General features: G+C 37.1%; 1 protein-coding gene across 3 annotated transcripts in view; it reads left to right on the forward strand.

Moving 5' to 3' along the window:
• Nucleotides 1–16,844, forward strand: part of FER (FER tyrosine kinase) — a gene marked incomplete at both ends in the record, with an annotated part of 164,926 nt that overhangs the window by 78,436 nt on the left and 69,646 nt on the right. For all 3 annotated transcript variants that reach the window (XM_082012894.1, XM_082012893.1, XM_082012895.1), the window contains one exon: nucleotides 16,197–16,253. In XM_082012894.1, coding sequence (XP_081869020.1) covers nucleotides 16,197–16,253 — 57 coding nt within the window. The remainder of the gene's footprint in view (nucleotides 1–16,196; nucleotides 16,254–16,844) is intronic.

Genomic DNA, 16,844 nt, shown 5'->3' on the forward strand with positions numbered 1-16,844 from the left:
AAATTCATTGTAGAACTTATGAGAAAGCATAGGACATTATTTCTGATGTGTGAATAACTGTAATTTGATATAAACTGTTTAAGCTAAAAATAAAGGGCTGTCAAACTCAAGATCTTTTTTATCTGTTTGCAAATTTTTGTCTTTTATAATACCATATTTGTATTAAAAGTTTAATGCTCTTTCTGTTTCCTGACATTGTTTAGTGCCTTTGTATCATGTACATACTGTGAGAGCAGCCCTGTTTTAGCAAATTTAAAACTATACTGCAGTATGTTACTACATACTAAATGATAGCAAAATTTATTCTTAGTTAGTCTCTGTTAAGGTTAAAGTGGAAAACATCATCTGGAAAACATCATTTCTTCATTCTCTGTTGTTTACTTTGAAAACAGGGAGTTTCCATATTCCTGCTTTTTTTTTTTTCATTTTGCTATCATTTTTATTTATAAAGTTAAGTTTTAATTTATGCATAGTTCTGTGTAACTGTGTATAGTCAAACAATTTTTCTAGTACCTATACTATGGAAGAAATACGGTTCCAAATTACTTTCCTGATAGTTTCTCCATTACCGTACTTGATCTCATGTCCTTTGAGGTGTAAATGCACACAGGATAATCTAAAATTCCTTGATGATAACCACGCAGACACGTATGACTGTGTGGTGGGTCTTTCCAGGACTTGAATTCATATCACAACCACTACATTTAGATGTGTCATGACATCCTTATGAAGCAAGAGAGGACAATTTTTAAGACAGACTTTTTAGCTTTTCTACTGTGACTGGGTGCACAGTCAGGTTTCTGTTTTTCTTATTTTCGGGGGGAAAATGAAATGGGCCCACTCATCTCTGGACCTGTTGACTTGAGTTAGTCTAACTAAAATTAGTGGAAATATTAGTATTTCCTCTAGGATCATGCTAGTGTTATGACCAGTTGGTAGTTTATTTGAGTTGCAGTGAAAAAGTACTTTGACTACTCAGGTTTCCTAAAGTGCTGCAAGTGATTGGCATCTATCCATAAAATCCAATCACATGGGCTCCATTTATTTTGTCATATGACTGACTTTGTGCTGGTGTGCATCAGTCTTAATATTCAAGAATATTTCCTTTAGTGATGATGAACTTCTTAACTTTCATTCTGATAGGTTACGTGAAGTAATAAAAAGGAGGTCCATGGTAATACTGACTGTTAATGCTACGTAGGGTATGGGGTGACTGGAACCTTTATTGTATAGGTTTTTTTAAATATACATATTACATGTATTGTATGTAGGCTTTCAAGAATTTATGAAATTTGATCTGAGTGTCTGATAGGTACTGACGCTTTGCATAAACTAAAACCAATGTATAGTGTACTTAGTGCTTCATGACCAGCAATTTGAACCAAGTAGGACAGTATTGAAAAGAGTGTTAGCTAGGTTATTTAAATTGGTTTAGAGCAGCTGTTTAAAAAAAAAAAAATTAAATTGTTTTGTTTTGTAATACTTTCAATGTGAGCTACAATTTTATCATGATTTTAGTTCTCCCATCTGATAAAAACTAGTTGTTCAAAAAAACTATTTCAGAACTAAAGAAAGTTGTTCACTTTCCTTTGCATGGAGCTCTGGTTTTCATATGGGGAAGTGGAGACATTTTAACTTATTTTCAGAAATAGCATATGTACTCTGACACCTAGTGTTGGGGGTATTTTAAGTATTGTGTGCATAATATCTTGGCTCATTACCTTAAATGTCGTTTGACATCTGCAAAGACTGTTTTTTTCTTTGTTCATATTACAGCTGCAAAGCAGTCTTTGACGTTTTGTGCAATCTTTAATCTTTTTATGCAAATTGCTGTCCCTGTAATAACCTATTTAGAAAGTGAAAGTTAAATAAGAGAACTTCACAGAAAAAAATTATGCTATGTAGTTTGTTTTTGCTGTCCTTTCTTCCCACAATCATTCATCCTCCTTTGCCATTTTAGTAAAATTAACGTTCACCTTCTGTGACGTTGCCCTTGAAAGGAACACTTTTAATTGTGCCACAAAAGGCCTGTCCCACATCCCATTTCATGTAGACCAAATCTGCCTGCTTGGAATTTTAATGATACTGTAATAATAGAATTTAAATTAGAAAAACTGAGGGCATTAAAAAGATACCTGCAAGTGATTCCTTTAATGGAAAAGTCTCTCATATTTATTTATAATCTTTTAGAAAAAATGCACATTATGTTCTTCAATTTATTATTGATGGAATGACTGGTATGTAAAGCCCCTAAGTAACCTCACTGCGCACCTAAGAACTTTATTAGTAGAAATGCTATTTTAACCATAGTAAATATATTTTAACTTTCTAACATCTTTGACCTCATGCTGTGGAGGTTTCTAAATTTCTGAAATACATTTTTTACATTTAAGAAATCTGTATTAATTTGTGGATGTACTTCAGTTTGCTAGAAAAGAGAATCATCAAGGAAATAAGGAATACCGTTTTTATTTGGATGTATGTGCATTAATGTGTTTGCTTGGGTCAGAAATACACTTTGGAAGCAAAAATCTGCCCAGTGCCACTTAGGATGCTGCGCTTCCATCATTGATCAGTCTCCGAGGATTCAAACTTTACTCCTTTCAGCTGAAACAAAATAGGAAGATACAAAACTGCTGATGGGAGGGAGTTCAGTCTTCAAAACCAGGAGAAATCAAGTCTGAAATAATGCTTTTCCTGATAAATGTATGTTTCAGGTCCTCAGCACCAACTGTTGCACGCTAGAGATCTGCTACTATTTTACTAGTGCTGTTGTAGTCCTAGTCTTTGTATACTCTGTCGTAAATTCAGATTCTGAGCTCATGAAAAAAATTAACTGCTGCTTTGTCAGATGAGTTAGGCTATATATTTGTTGCCAGTAACTTTCATGTAAAAATTCTGGATCTATTTTTATGTGACAAAGAAGATTGTGATATGGCCTCAAACATTTTCTGTACATGGGAAAATGATGAACCATAAAAAATGTTGAGTGAGATGAATGAAAGTGTTAAACAAAAAAAGGGAGATATATTTTGTAGTCGTGGTTCTAATGTTGATGAATAAGTTTGTAAATGACATGAGAATTCTGGGTGGATCTTACGCTGTCTTCCAAGATATGAGTGTGTTAATGAGTTAGATGTAGAAGGAAATGATGAAGAAATATAAATGTAAGGGAGAAGATAAAGGGAGAGAGATTCTTTTCATGAAATTCCATTCATAAAAATCTGACATGACCCTAATTTTTCAATCACTGAATCAATTTGAGCTGTAGTTTGTATTTAGAAGTCTTTGAGCTCAGCTTTCAAAGATGGAAAGCGTAAACATTCTATCTGCTCCGTGTTTCAGCTTCTTAGTAGTATCACAGAACTAATATGTCTCCTTTAGCAATTAGTTAACATGCTCTTATCCGTGCAAAGCTAACCAAAAGTTGTTTTCCAGGTTTTTGGCTTCTCTTAGTGTTGGTTGGTTTTGCAGGTGTTTCATTCGGTTTTGCTTTATTTTGCAAAATCAAACTGAAGTTTACTGTTGTAGACAACATGTGTGCTTGTGGTGGAGGCAGTGCATCTTTCTCAGGCCAGCAAGGCTGGCATGGAGGAATTGAAGGAGGTTGCTGAATAACCCTTGCTTTCAGGCAAGCCACCTTAGGCCTCCTGAGAGAAGCTGGAGAGAAGCAAGGAGACTTTCAAGTTTATCACAAAGTAGTCCCATCACTCAATTAGAGATTCTCATCTTGTGACAGAAAAGAATTAAGGTGCTGAAAAGGGAAACAACTGCAGTAATTGGTGCTGCCTTTTGTGAAGATCATCTTGCATTTGTTTGACCTGAGGACAGGTCTTTAGGAGCAGAAATCTGCGCTGAAAGGAAGACGCAGGCTATAGCAGCGAGCGATTCAATTATTGCAGTTTTACCTAGGCTAGGTTTGTAGCTCCAAAGAGGATCCCACTGTGAATTACCTGCATGGTACCCATGATTCTGGCCAGGCTTGTAGGAATGCTGAGAAGCCCCTGATGGTCATGGTCTCTGTGTGTTGATTTTTGACTCAGCTGTAATTCTCATGACCACGATTGAAGTCTGATACTGCATTTTTTAATGTTAAAATATATATTTTATTTTCTTTAAGGAAATTAAATGCACAATGAGAAGTGAGAATTAATAATATGTAAAAGATGTACTTACAGAAAATTACTGTGTTTATTGTGTAAGTGTGAAATGAATCTTTTGCCACTTATTTGCCATTCAGTACTATTATGATCACACAGAAGGCCTGTGATTCATACGTCAGGGAAATTGGCAGTATTTTTTCAGTATAATAGGAGGATATAGGCAGATTTTTAGTAGGTTCTTTAGTTTAATTCTGGAATCTGAAGAAAAGCCTGCAGCTATTGGTATTTGGTAACAGATTTTCATATCTTAATACTAGAGATGCATTTAGTTATGTTCTTTTTTCCTGAGAATTTAGAGTGTTACAGGATTTGCCTTTAAGGTTTTTTAGCAGAGAAGGTTGCAATATTTCTGTCAGGCAACAAGAGAAATGCATCTTCCATAATGGTGGCCTGTACTTGTCAAGACATTGCATCCTAATAAGAGAAGGGAAGAAGGAGAGTAATTTTCTCTTTGTGCTAACAACGTACTAAATGAATTTTATGTATAATTTCAGGTATCTTGATTGCTTTTAAAATTTAGAAGCTTTTTTCTCAAAAAGTCTCTTGAAAATATCTTGTAATAACGGTGGCACATGAGGCTACCTGAACAAAGAGTAACAAAGATTATTTTATATCCAGTGACCAAAGTTTTCTGTAACTTTTTTCTAAAGGCTATGGCATTAAAAATCTACTCTAATGAATGTTTCTGGTTCAGTCTTGTTTTTATGGTATTTCTTTCCATGATCAGTTTTAGAATAAAATCAGAAGATAATGTTCTTAAAGGGTGTAAGCATTAGCTCAAACCTAGAAATAGTATATTTTATAAAGTATATGAATTCCATTTTAGCAAAGTGTCATTTTTGAGCACTCTCTTAAAGAAAAATGTCTGTCCTAGAAATACTAAATGGACACCTCAGCTGTATGTGCATTTCTGGATTCTGTACATTCATACAAAAAATTAGAGTGCTGTATTGCTATGTGGGGTGCAATTTGAGCAAAAGGAATTATCTGAAATACAAATGAAACAGTAGGAAGTTAGAAAAAGAACAAAATAATGAATTACATGTTTTATCTCCTGGGGGAAAAAAAAAAACATCTAACTGGAAACAGCTTGATGTTTTGAAGTTAAGTCAGAAACGAAGTATGTGGCTCAGTATCTTACATAGTTCAAGGAGACTCTCTTGGACATTTCTATATACATCTGTAGTCCCCCAACGCCAGCTGTACATACCTCCTCATGGACATGAGTGGAAGTAAAAATGTGTTTTTGTATATATGAAAATATTTTAGTCTATTTTAACAATTTGAGTGTATTTATGCATCTGTACATAATATTACTGTGCTTTTGCATTCCTTTCTCTTTTAAACATACAGAATGTTTAAATTAAAAAGTACGTTATCACACAGGGTTTTTTTGCCTTTGAACGTACAGAAGACTATTTTGGAGGGCATACCTGATAATGGCCAGATATTTCTCTGCTTGCATGTATTTGGTTAACAAGTCATTCAGAGTACTTTGGTTTGTGAGCTGAATTTACTATATTAAGTAGAGAGGAATGCTGTTAGTTTTCCTTAATGTGTTTGAAATATAATGGTTTTGACATAAACTTGACTTTGCTTTTCCTGTGCTTAAGGATTTCACATTCTATGTCTTGTTCCTCCTCATTTTTTTTTTTTCCTTTATTTTTCTTTACTTCCTGCATTTTTCCTGAAAGATTCTCAGCATCTTTCTAGTCCTTTGGTGAATAAGAGAATATAAACTTTGGGAAATACTGCACACCCTTTAAAAAAGCAGTGAAGAAAGCTGGTTTTGTAAGTTTGTAAGTTCTACAGTCATTTTGTCTATTGAACTTCAAGAAAGAATATTCAAAGAAAGGCTGTGCCTTTAATCTGAAGTAACTTCTGCAGTTTACATGCTGCATAGTAGCTTTTGCAAATCTCAATTCTATCCCCTTGGTTTATGGCTACTTAGAATTTGGTTTAGCAGAAAGGTTGAATGTCACAGTGGGTTTTTATGGAACAATAACAAGTCAGTTGATAATAGTTATTTTTTTTCCAAGGAGGTAAACCTACCTGCACTATTACTCTGTTTTACAGCTCACATTGAGTTTTATTAGTGTGGCTTAATACAGTGCTGATAGTAGTGCAAAACAGCTTCTATAACAATTTTTACAGCTCATGAATCTTTATTCTGAAATAGTTTTAAGGAGGTTGTCAGTGGGGTTTTTCAAAACTCCTCTTGTAAAACTTACTTGTTCTTATGAAAAATCTTTTCCACTAGCTACCTTTATTTCTGTACTTAATCCGAAGGACTTGAAACGCATAGTTTATGATTCATGAAATTGATATGCACATTAGGTCTACTGGCATAGGTGGTGTCAAAAATAATACTTCTCTAAGAAGATCATTTCTCATTTCCACATTGATAGGCCCTATCCACACGTACACAACTGCTACTCGCTTTCTTTTTTTCCTCTGGTTCATCAAGTTCTGATAAGTGGTATTTGAATACTCATGTGATGAAAAATTATCTGAGATTATGATTTTCTTAGCCATTGAAAGGAACATTACTCTAATTATCTTTAATACTAAAAATAAAAGATTGACTTCCCATTTTTGTTGTTGTGGAAGAATTGCTCTTAGCTGCAGTAATTCATGCTATTGATATTTTCTATTTCAGTTGGAAGAAGGACAGCAAATACAACTTTCCAAAATATTTTTCTGAATGCAATTTTTCTGCTTACAACATGAAGAAACAGGCATAATGCATGTTTATGTACCATACTCTTGAGTTGCTGACAGTATTCCTCTATTTTATGTTTTTTTTAGAGGACTGTTAGTGAAGAATTTACTGAGGTGGGGGAAAGGGAAGGGATATTTAGTCTTTTGGTAAATTCCCCATGCTGTATTCAGATACATTCTTAGGTTGGGAAGTCTCATGTTTTCGTTTCTCCTACAGCAATAAGTTTTGCTTTTGGTTGAGTTGTTGTGGTGTTCCCTAATCAACTAAAGTTTCCAAGTTTTCAGGCTTTTTTTCTTTCATTACATTTACTGTTAAGATGAAAAGAGTGGCAGAATGTGCTATAGATCTTGCCTTAATTAGTATGTTGGCATCTAGCTCTATGAATTTGATGTGGTCTGAACTAGCTACGGTAAATAACGTGACAGAGAACACGAGATAAGTAAATAAGAGTGATGATAACATAGAAGTCTTATTTATTCATACTGTGATAGAACCTGATCAGGATTTGCTCAGCCTTCCTCTTTTACAAATCTTGCTTTGGGGGCTGGGTAGGAGTCTTGGTTTTGTTTGATGGTACTCTGAAACTGAATACAAGCACAGGTGACATTTTCTTTTTATCATCTTTCCTTCGCCTATTAGAAATGGTAAGATTTTTTGAAACCAAGTGTTTAAACTGAGGCTGATAAATTTATATCTAATTCCCAAAATGTCTGTTTTTAAAATGTTTAGTATGTAATTGCCTTGCTACCAGTTGTTAATTTGAAAAAGCACCATTTTTGACATCTTCATGATTGAAATTGTTACCAAAAATTATGGAAAAATAATGCTAGGAGAATTTGAAGACTAAGTATTAGTTCTGGGTTATCTTTTCCATTTTATTGAAAGTTGTTATAATTTACTGCAACTAATTTGTAAGCCTTCTTCCTGGCATCATAATTTGTGATTTCGTTGATGTGGTTTCTGCTAATGGAGATAGGCAGGAGGAAGATGCACTTAAGACTTGAGCTTACATGTTTGGAAGAAATTTAGAGTAATAGTGATAACATTTCAGTCTCATAGCTCAGAAAAAGAAAAATGACATTGCATCTTGTACAGCAACCATCTGCTGTTCCTAGTGTGGCCTCACTGGCCTTGCACACAACTCTAGTACCTGATTCTCCACTGAAGAAAGGACCCCTACAAGACTGATTCCCAGCTAATTACTCAGGGCGTGAAATTTACTGTGATTCAGAGACCCATGAAACTTACTAACATCTTCTCATATCCAGAATACTTTATTTTACAAATAAAAAGAGAAATTTCTGATAATTTATGAAGTATTCTTTTTCACAGTTGAAGGTTGGTTTATTTCTTTAATTACTGGTTTGTTTAGAGGTTTTTTGTGAGTTACAGTTAAATCTTGAAATAACTCACCTTTTTGAAAATTCTTATCTTTGTTGAAAACAAACAAGTATCCTGGATAACCACAGAAAGTCTGGAAAGGTACTCACTACCAAACTGTTGTCTATATAAAACTTCAGTGTGATGACTGTTAGCTAGTACCTGAGCATTGGGGTAGCAGTATCAAGGCTGACCAAGTTCTCCACTCTGTGAATTGCCTAGCTGACAACTTGTTTCTCAGTGTTTGGCCAACAGTTGATCTAGTAGTATCTCAAAGGTTAGGTACACTGATAGGACTCCAAACATGTTATTAGTAAATAACTAAATAGCTAGCTCAGTAAGGGCCCCTGAGGGCATCCCCACTCCTGGCCGTGGCTCAGGACCAACATACAATAATGCAGCTGTGGGCTGCTTCTTCCAGCCGTCAGCTGGAGGCTTCACCCCCTTGGGGTGAAGATCCCAGGCAAGGCTGAACCTCATCCCATGGGAGCTGCTTTTGGCTGAGGCTCTACGGCTCAGCCCCACTAGAGCCGCAGCTCCTGCTGCCTTGCAGCCTTGCCTGCGCCTGGCCACACACCCTGTTCTTCAGGTCCTGGACCTTGACCCCTGGGTGGCTTCTGGAGTGACCCTGGCACTGCCTGGTCACTGTGAACCTGCCCACCGGTCATGGGGCTGAGTCTGACTGCCGGTTCCCCTCACTGGCTTTCACCCTGACCCGAATCCATAGGTAACTTCCCAGCTTGACCTCAGACCTGCTTTATCACTGCAGACTTGGCTGATCTGAACTTGGGACTGTCCCCTGGCTTGCCCTGCTCCCTTGCTGAGGGCAGTGTGGTGAGTCCTGGCTGGTGCGCCCCAACTCTGCTGGCCAGGGTCCTCCATGGCTGCTCAGCCCCAGGGGGTAGCCAGCCCTCACTACACACTGTCACACTGGCTGCTTGGTAACTAATGAGGAAGAATAAGCAGGGAACACCACCACCATTGAGCAAAATAGGGGGAGCATGTGGCTCCAGAAGACAGCAATACCTTTCCCAGCCAGGGAGCAAGGAAGCTCTTTGCCTGCTGTGGAAACAACCATGTACTAAATGGAGTGGTCTGGGTAGGGTTGCTACTTGTCGTTCCCTTTCCTCCCAAGAAGTGTCCACTTTGAGGTGGTTCCTTCCTGTCCTTTAGTTATCTTGTCATTTCTGGTATTCTTCCATAGAGAATCTTGAAAACATGCTTTTGGCAGGTAGCACCTCATGGCTGATAAAGGGTTATCTCCCAAGAGGTACTGAAGCTCTATGTGAGCTGAGCCAAGTCAGATACTGTGCTTGGCTAAGAAGTATGGCATTCATGTAATTCAGTTTCCCCTCCTGAGGGGAACTAGAGGACATAAAGAAAGTAGAATATGGTCAAGTTTCTGGGTTTCTTGAGTAATCTAATTTGAAAATAAGGTATATCATTAAGATAACAAAAAGTCAACAAACAGCTCGGGTGCCGATTTCTGTAAATGGATTTGTCTAGACTGTTTTTATATTATGTGGTCCAGGATTAACAATACAAAAATTTGAACAAGCATGAGCTAAAGAGAGATTTATTGTGGTGTTACAAGAAGAGGGCTACGTCATAGGCAGGTTCCTTCTAGAGGGAATAGCAGTAGCATTAATAGTCTCAAGGGTTCTGTTCTCCTCTCTTGTTTAGACTACCTTATGAGTAGGTATAAAAATGTGGTGCATTTGCGCTATTTGATTTACAAGCAACTCTCTTGAAATGGGAGTTTCTGTGACTTGGACTGATGGGCATTACAGTGTCTGTTTATCTATACCTACATTAAAGGTTATTCTTTATTTCCCATTTTGCTGTCACATTTGTTTTTCAACTTTCAACTTTCAGTACCTTTCACATGCATGATTAATCTGTAGAGTAATAACATTTAGCATCTGGAGAAATAGTGACATTCTATTCACAATCAGAATTGAGCACTTATAGAAGATCATGAAATTTATGATCAGACAGAAAAAAGGCATGACTTTATTTCTAACTTGATTATGATATGCTAATATGCATCCATTTCTTTTTGTCTTTAATTGATTTATTTAATTATTGGCAGCTATCCAAAAATATTGAATGTTGACATATTCAACTTGGCGCAATTTGAACAGAATTAGTGAGACAACATACTTGCAGTAGAAATCACCTGGTCCTTGTTACTGTCTGCCTTGCAGTACTGCTCATATTATAGTTTATTAATTAGAGGTAGTTATCTGAACCAGTGACACTTTGTTTCAAAACAGTATTTAAATGGGTATCTAACACGTTGCAAATTAGAAAATTGCAGTTATTTCTTTTTTAATGCCAGAATTGTACACTGGTAAGCTGTAGAAGACAGCATCTCTTCTCTTAGGTTCTTTCTTACTACCTGCTGAAGAAACGGCTTTGGAGCAGTTTGACAAGGCTTGTATCACTCCGCAAGTGCCTTAAGATACTAGATAAAACTGTAATGCATGTGAAGCTCCAGCCTTTTTTAGCTTAACATTTCTACTTGAAATGCTTTCTTCAACTTGACTAGTGCTGTGGGACAGAGGGACCATCTGCAGCTTCAGAGTTGAACTCACAGGTGGACTCAGGGACCACAGTTGGAAGTGCTTCACTACCATCACAGAATACAAAGCACTGAGTTAGATTTCCAGCCTCTCTTTTCAGGGCATGAGGAGTCATATACCTTAGGAGGAATTTACACTCTTAGGAGGAACTTACAGTCTTAGGAGGAAATTACAATTTTAGCAGAAAATTACAGGCTTAGCCAGTGCTAGGGCTTAAGCAGTTCTCTCTGCGTAGAGTTTACAGTGTTAAATGTGTCCTGCAGCACCTGAACTTTTTCTCCACTTTCAAAAAGTAATCTCAAGTGAATTAGTTTACTTTTCAAACAGATGAATAGGATGTAGTATGCAGGCTGGCATCTTTTTATCCAGAAGCTCAATAACACTTGCAGAAAGTGAAGGCTATATAAGGGGCAGGGGAAGATGGGGAGGAGAGTTGTATTTTGATACTTCCTAGTGGGGAAAACCTGCTGTTTTCATAGTCCTTAAGGCTTTCACTAAAGCTTAAGAGAGAGAAACCAGGAGAGAGGAGCATAACAGAAAAGCTTATGGGTGAGGGGAGAGAAATTAGATAGATAGAAGTTCTGGATTACAGTTTCTGTTCTGTTAATTGCGTTATAGTATGTATCTACTGCTAAGCTCACATGGATTGTCTGGCAAATATTCCTAGTGTCAGAATACATTGTAAAGACACAAGTTAAAAGACTAAATGAATGATGAGAAATGTGATCATAAAGAGCGTAATATGCCAAGGGTTGCATAATTTTCTTCAGCTGTCTGCTTTTGAGGTCTGTGCAGGTGGTGCCTGATGAGTAGTGAAAGAACAGTTCTGAAGAGATTCCAGCTAGAAGCAGAAATGATCGTTAGAGCAGCACCTGCCTCCTTTTCAGTCTGGCGGCTCAGCCTTGTAGCCTCAAGAGTGACACATATGATGAGTCTTCTAAATTTAAGATGTAGTTTGTATACCTGCAAAAGTAATTAAAGATTTCCATTCATAGAAAGCTCTCATAAGCAGCAAACTCTCAACTTATCGTCTCATTGAGATGAATATTCACTTATTGATACCTTGTGAAACTTATACTAGCAGGGCAGCACAATTTGCATGTTCTCGTCAATAAAGATTTCTAAACCAACAACAAAAGCTTCAATAACAATGCCGATCAAACTTTGAATAATCCTTTCATTCTGGAAAGTTTGGCAGAACTGTGATAATGCAATGAATGTGTTACACTGGTATAATAAATGACTGAAAGTTTTCATGAAAATAAAAGTACAGGTGGGCATTATTGTAGTGATAGAGTGATAACAAATTCTTCAGCAGATTATTAGATTGCAGTTTATGGTGTCATTTTCTTAAATTAGTCCTCTGAAGTATTATGCATGAGATTTTTTTTCTTCATAAACAAGCCTTTGAAGTGCCATGTTGTCAATATTTTCAAAAAGTCATTCACTGGAGTACTGAATCCTTGGAATTAAGCAGTAAAAAAATCCATTAAATTTTAATTCTATATTTTTTTTGCTTTTATAGTAGTTAATTCAATGGTAAACCCCTTTATGTTAATACCTCCAACTAGTCATTTTTGTGGGGGTTTTTCTTTACAGCTTTCTTTGCATATTGTTTTCTTAAACTTAAATTTTACTGGTAAAGTGTGCAGTTTGATGGCACTTCCTATCTGTTTCTACTGTAACAGCTTCTGAATGAGGCGTCCAATCAGCAAAAAATATCTAGAAAATCTTCAGTGAACGGAACATTTACGATTTTTAGCAAAATCAAAACAAGGTGATGAAGGAGGTACGTTGCTTATGATGCCTGATCAGTGAGGCAGTAGCTTTAATAAAGAATCTTGTTATAGCATAAAAATAAATTGATAGTTACTGAGAATTTCCTTGCAAGTCTCCCAAAGGCCCACCCAGGGAAGAGGAATGGCAAAGCATGGATTCCATTACACAACATGGTGGTGTGGTACAAGAATTCATGTGATGGGGCTGCTGGGAGTTGTGTGCTGGAAATTTGGATCAACAGAGGCATTCAGAGGGCCTCTGGAATGTGCACTGAGCACAGCTTATAGGAGCAATGGTGTGCGTGATTTTGTGGTGTTACAAAAAAAAAAAAAAAACAAGCATATGAATCACAATAGCAGTGATTCCCCTCCTTTTTTTTTTTTTTTTTTCTCTGCTGAACTGATGTCAGTTAGAAAATGTGGAGGATAGTAATGTGTAGCCACCTTCTCAGCGAGGTGCACTGTGCAGTATAATTCTTCTGTGCTCCTTTCATTCTTTCATTTACCCAGAATATCTCAGGTATGCTGAGTGGTTTCCTCCTTGCAAAAAAGAGGGAGACATAAGTCAGTACAAGCCTCCACCTTCCTTAGATGTTGACAACAGACTTTACTGGTTGTGTAGGTCAAAGGATATAGAGCTGATTCACAGCGCTGCCTGTAGGGAATGTTTTGTTAAAGATTTAGCACCTATCTGAAGGGGAACAAGATTTTTCACTGTTTAAAAAATATATTTCACCTTCTTTTAAGATTAACTCCAGCTTTATGTTACAAAAAGGTCCTCCAACCTCTGTACTCAGATTGTACTCAGTGTTCTGTACTAGTCACCTAGAATTCAGTCACGGCAGGGGAGATATATATATATATATGAGGTTTTTTAATATACGTATATATGATTTTTAAAATGGCATTCTAGGGAACTAGGGTGTCAAAATTTCCCTTTTCAGTTATCTTTCTCACTAATAACTAAAAAATAATAATTATATAGTCTACATTTTGTTTTAAATTTGAAGATGTGTCAAAGGCACCGATGACTGTTGCAATGCCTTCTGTTAGGATTCAGTCTTTGGCAGAATTTTTTTTCATGTAATACATGGTTCCTGGCAGATAACATGGCCTGATCTTGCATCGAAAGAACTGCATCCAGCAGGATGAGGGGAGTGATTCTTTCTCTCTTCTCCATTCTCGTGATACCCACCTGGAGTACTGCATCCAGCTTTAGTGTCCCCAGTACAAAAAAGACATGGACCTGTTGGAGAGGGTCCAGAGGATGGTTACAAAAGTGGCCAGAGGGCTGGAACACCTCTGCTGTGAAGGAAGGCTGAGAGAGTTGGAGTTGTTCAGGCTGGAGAAGAGAAAGCTCCGGGAACACCTTATTGCAGCCTTCCAGTCCTTAGAGGGGACTTAAAGAAAGACAGAGTGAGACTTTTTACCAGGGCCTGTAATGAGAGGAAAGGAGAAACTGTTTTAAACAGAATTAGGGTAGGTTTAGATTGGATAGAAGGAAGAAATTTTCTATGAAGATGGTGGTGAGACCCTGGAACAAGTTGCCCAAAGAAGTTGTGGATGCCTCGTCACTGGAAGTGTTATAGGTCAAGTTGGATGGGGCTTCAAGCAACCTGATTTAATTAAAGATGTCCCTGCCCATGGCCGGGAGTGGCGGGGGGTGAGGCTAGATAATCTTTGAAGTTCCTTTCCAACCCAAACCATTCTGTGATTCTATGGTCTACTTACATACGGAAGATTTTTCTCTGTCTTTTAATCACAGGCTCATTTAGTTGGGAGGGTATTCTTGAGATTCTCTAATCCAATCGCCGTGCTCAAGCAGGGTCTGCTATTGTGGGTTTTCCAAGGACTGTGTCCAGCTGGGTTTTGAATGTCTCCACAGATGAATACTCCGAAATCTCTCTGGGTAGTCTGTTCTGGTGTTTGACCACCCTCACACTAAAAACCTGTTTCCTCATGTTCAGAATTAATTTCCTGGTTTTAAATTTGTGCCTATTGCCTCTTGTCCTGTCACTGAGCACCACTGAGAAGAGTCTGGCTCCCTTTTCTTCATTCCCTGCCCTCAGGTATTTATTTATACATTGGAAAGATCCTGTTTTGCCCCAGGAGATGCTGTTATGATCCCAGTAAGAAAGGCACTCGGAGTCTGTAAGGTATCATTTAAAATACTGTCTATTAGAGCTAAGACTGTGAGGAGAGAATTGTACAGACAATCTTGTATCCCTTTAGATGGTGGGAGTTCTGTGTGGTGTGACATTGGACGGGCCACTGATCCACGTGCAGCATGCTGGGCAGTCCCTCCCTGTAGCAGAGATTCTCACATTTTGGTCATTCAAGCTGTAACAGGAATTTCTTACAAGGAAACCACTCTGTTCATTATTTCTCCTGGCAAACAGAAAGGACGTCCATATGAGAACTTCTTGGGGCACTTGTAGTTGAAGTCAAGGCCATGCAGGTGAGGTAATGCAGGCACCCGGTGGGAGCTGCCTGCGGGCTCTGATGCAGTGTTTTGGCCAAGTTCATCCTGCAGCGAGAGGAGTTGGGCAGCACAGCACAGGCCTGGGCTCACTCCCATTGGCTGTTGTGTGGGTCACCAACACTTCGATGTACGACAGTCTTCTGGTCAGAATCACTACAGGTCCTCCATGGTCTATAAAACCTGGTAATCTGTTAGATAAGGGGTACTTCAAAGCCAGCATTTTTGGCTTGGTTTTCTGTGAGCTTCAATGAGAAATGTTTTAATGAGTTGGCATACACTTGTTTAGATATTTGCCTTTTTCATTAGTAATCAAGAATGCTTAGGACGTGAGGAGCAGTAATAATGTTGGTGAGGGGAATAGTAGGTGAGGTGCTAACAGAAATAAAATGGACAAATAGTAAATATGAGGTAGACTTAAAATATCCTACTGTAACATTTTAGCTAAGTATTTATTAAGTATGTCTGTGTAGGAAGACGTTTATAATCATTTTTTATATGTCTTTCAGCTGTTGCGAAGTATTTGCAGTGTTGGTCATCAACATTGAACAGATACTTTAACTGGCATTTGTTATGCTGTCTTTTTAAGTAACTGCCTGTAATATTTCAAACTACCACAGAAGACATAATACTTGTCTTGCTAATAAGTAGAAAAATGAGTTCTTTTTCATGCACACTGCAGAGAAGAATGTTGTTTTGATCTAGCAATATGTTATTTCGTATACTAAAATGAAGTTTTCTTACCTGATTTTGACTCAGGTAATTGTTAAAAACAGGGCGCAAGTTATCATTTAAACAACTTGTGTGAAAATTTGCATAGTGCTCCATCTACATACCTACTGTCATGTTGAAGGCTTAATCTTCTGATAAATATTTGCTATATGGCATATTTCAGTATTTTATTGTATAGCAAGTTTTCTAAACTCCGTTTTATAAACACTTAGATTTATAACCTCCTGGCATGGTTTTGACTGACCAGGCTGAAGAGAACACTTCTTTAGCTCCATTTCTACTGAAAGGTATCTTACAGAAACTTTATCTTACATATTTGCACAGACTGAAAACTCCTTTTTCTTTTTCTTTCCGTAGGATAAGAAATGGGTTCTCAATCATGAAGATGTCACACTGGGAGAATTACTGGGCAAAGTAAGTAATCAAGTGAGCTAAGTAACATTTAAGTAAGTATATATTAATCATTAAGCCTACACATTTCCTATGTGCCTTATCTTTTAAATTACTGTGGTATGCAATTTTTGTATAAATTCCTTTACTTTAATACAGAAGACAGCATTGTGCTTTAAACAAATGTAAATCACATTTACTGGCAAGTGATATAATGTGTGTGCTGAAGGTTAACTAGCATACATATTTTTCTCTTTTAGAAGGCTTTTAAGCTAACTAGATTTCTGTAAAGCATGATGTGGCTGTTTTACTTTGTGTAGTCTTACAAAATATGTCATTGCAAAATCAAAATAAAACATAAACATGTTTATGTAGTTATGAAATTTATGTATTAAATATGATATAATAAGATGATTATGATAATAAGATGATTATTCAACAATGTTGATTGCTTTTGTGTTATTTATTGAATGCTAGGTAACTTCACAATGGCATATGTATTAAACTAATTGTTATATAGTGTAATTTTTATCACAAATTCTGCTGAGGAGCTATAAGTCTTTAAAATCAGGTAAGGCCTGTACCACACTTACATTTTTAGCACCTTTACAGCTA

This window comes from Phaethon aethereus (genome assembly GCF_964289735.1).
Source record: "Phaethon aethereus genome assembly, chromosome: Z".
NCBI lineage: Eukaryota > Metazoa > Chordata > Aves > Phaethontiformes > Phaethontidae > Phaethon > Phaethon aethereus.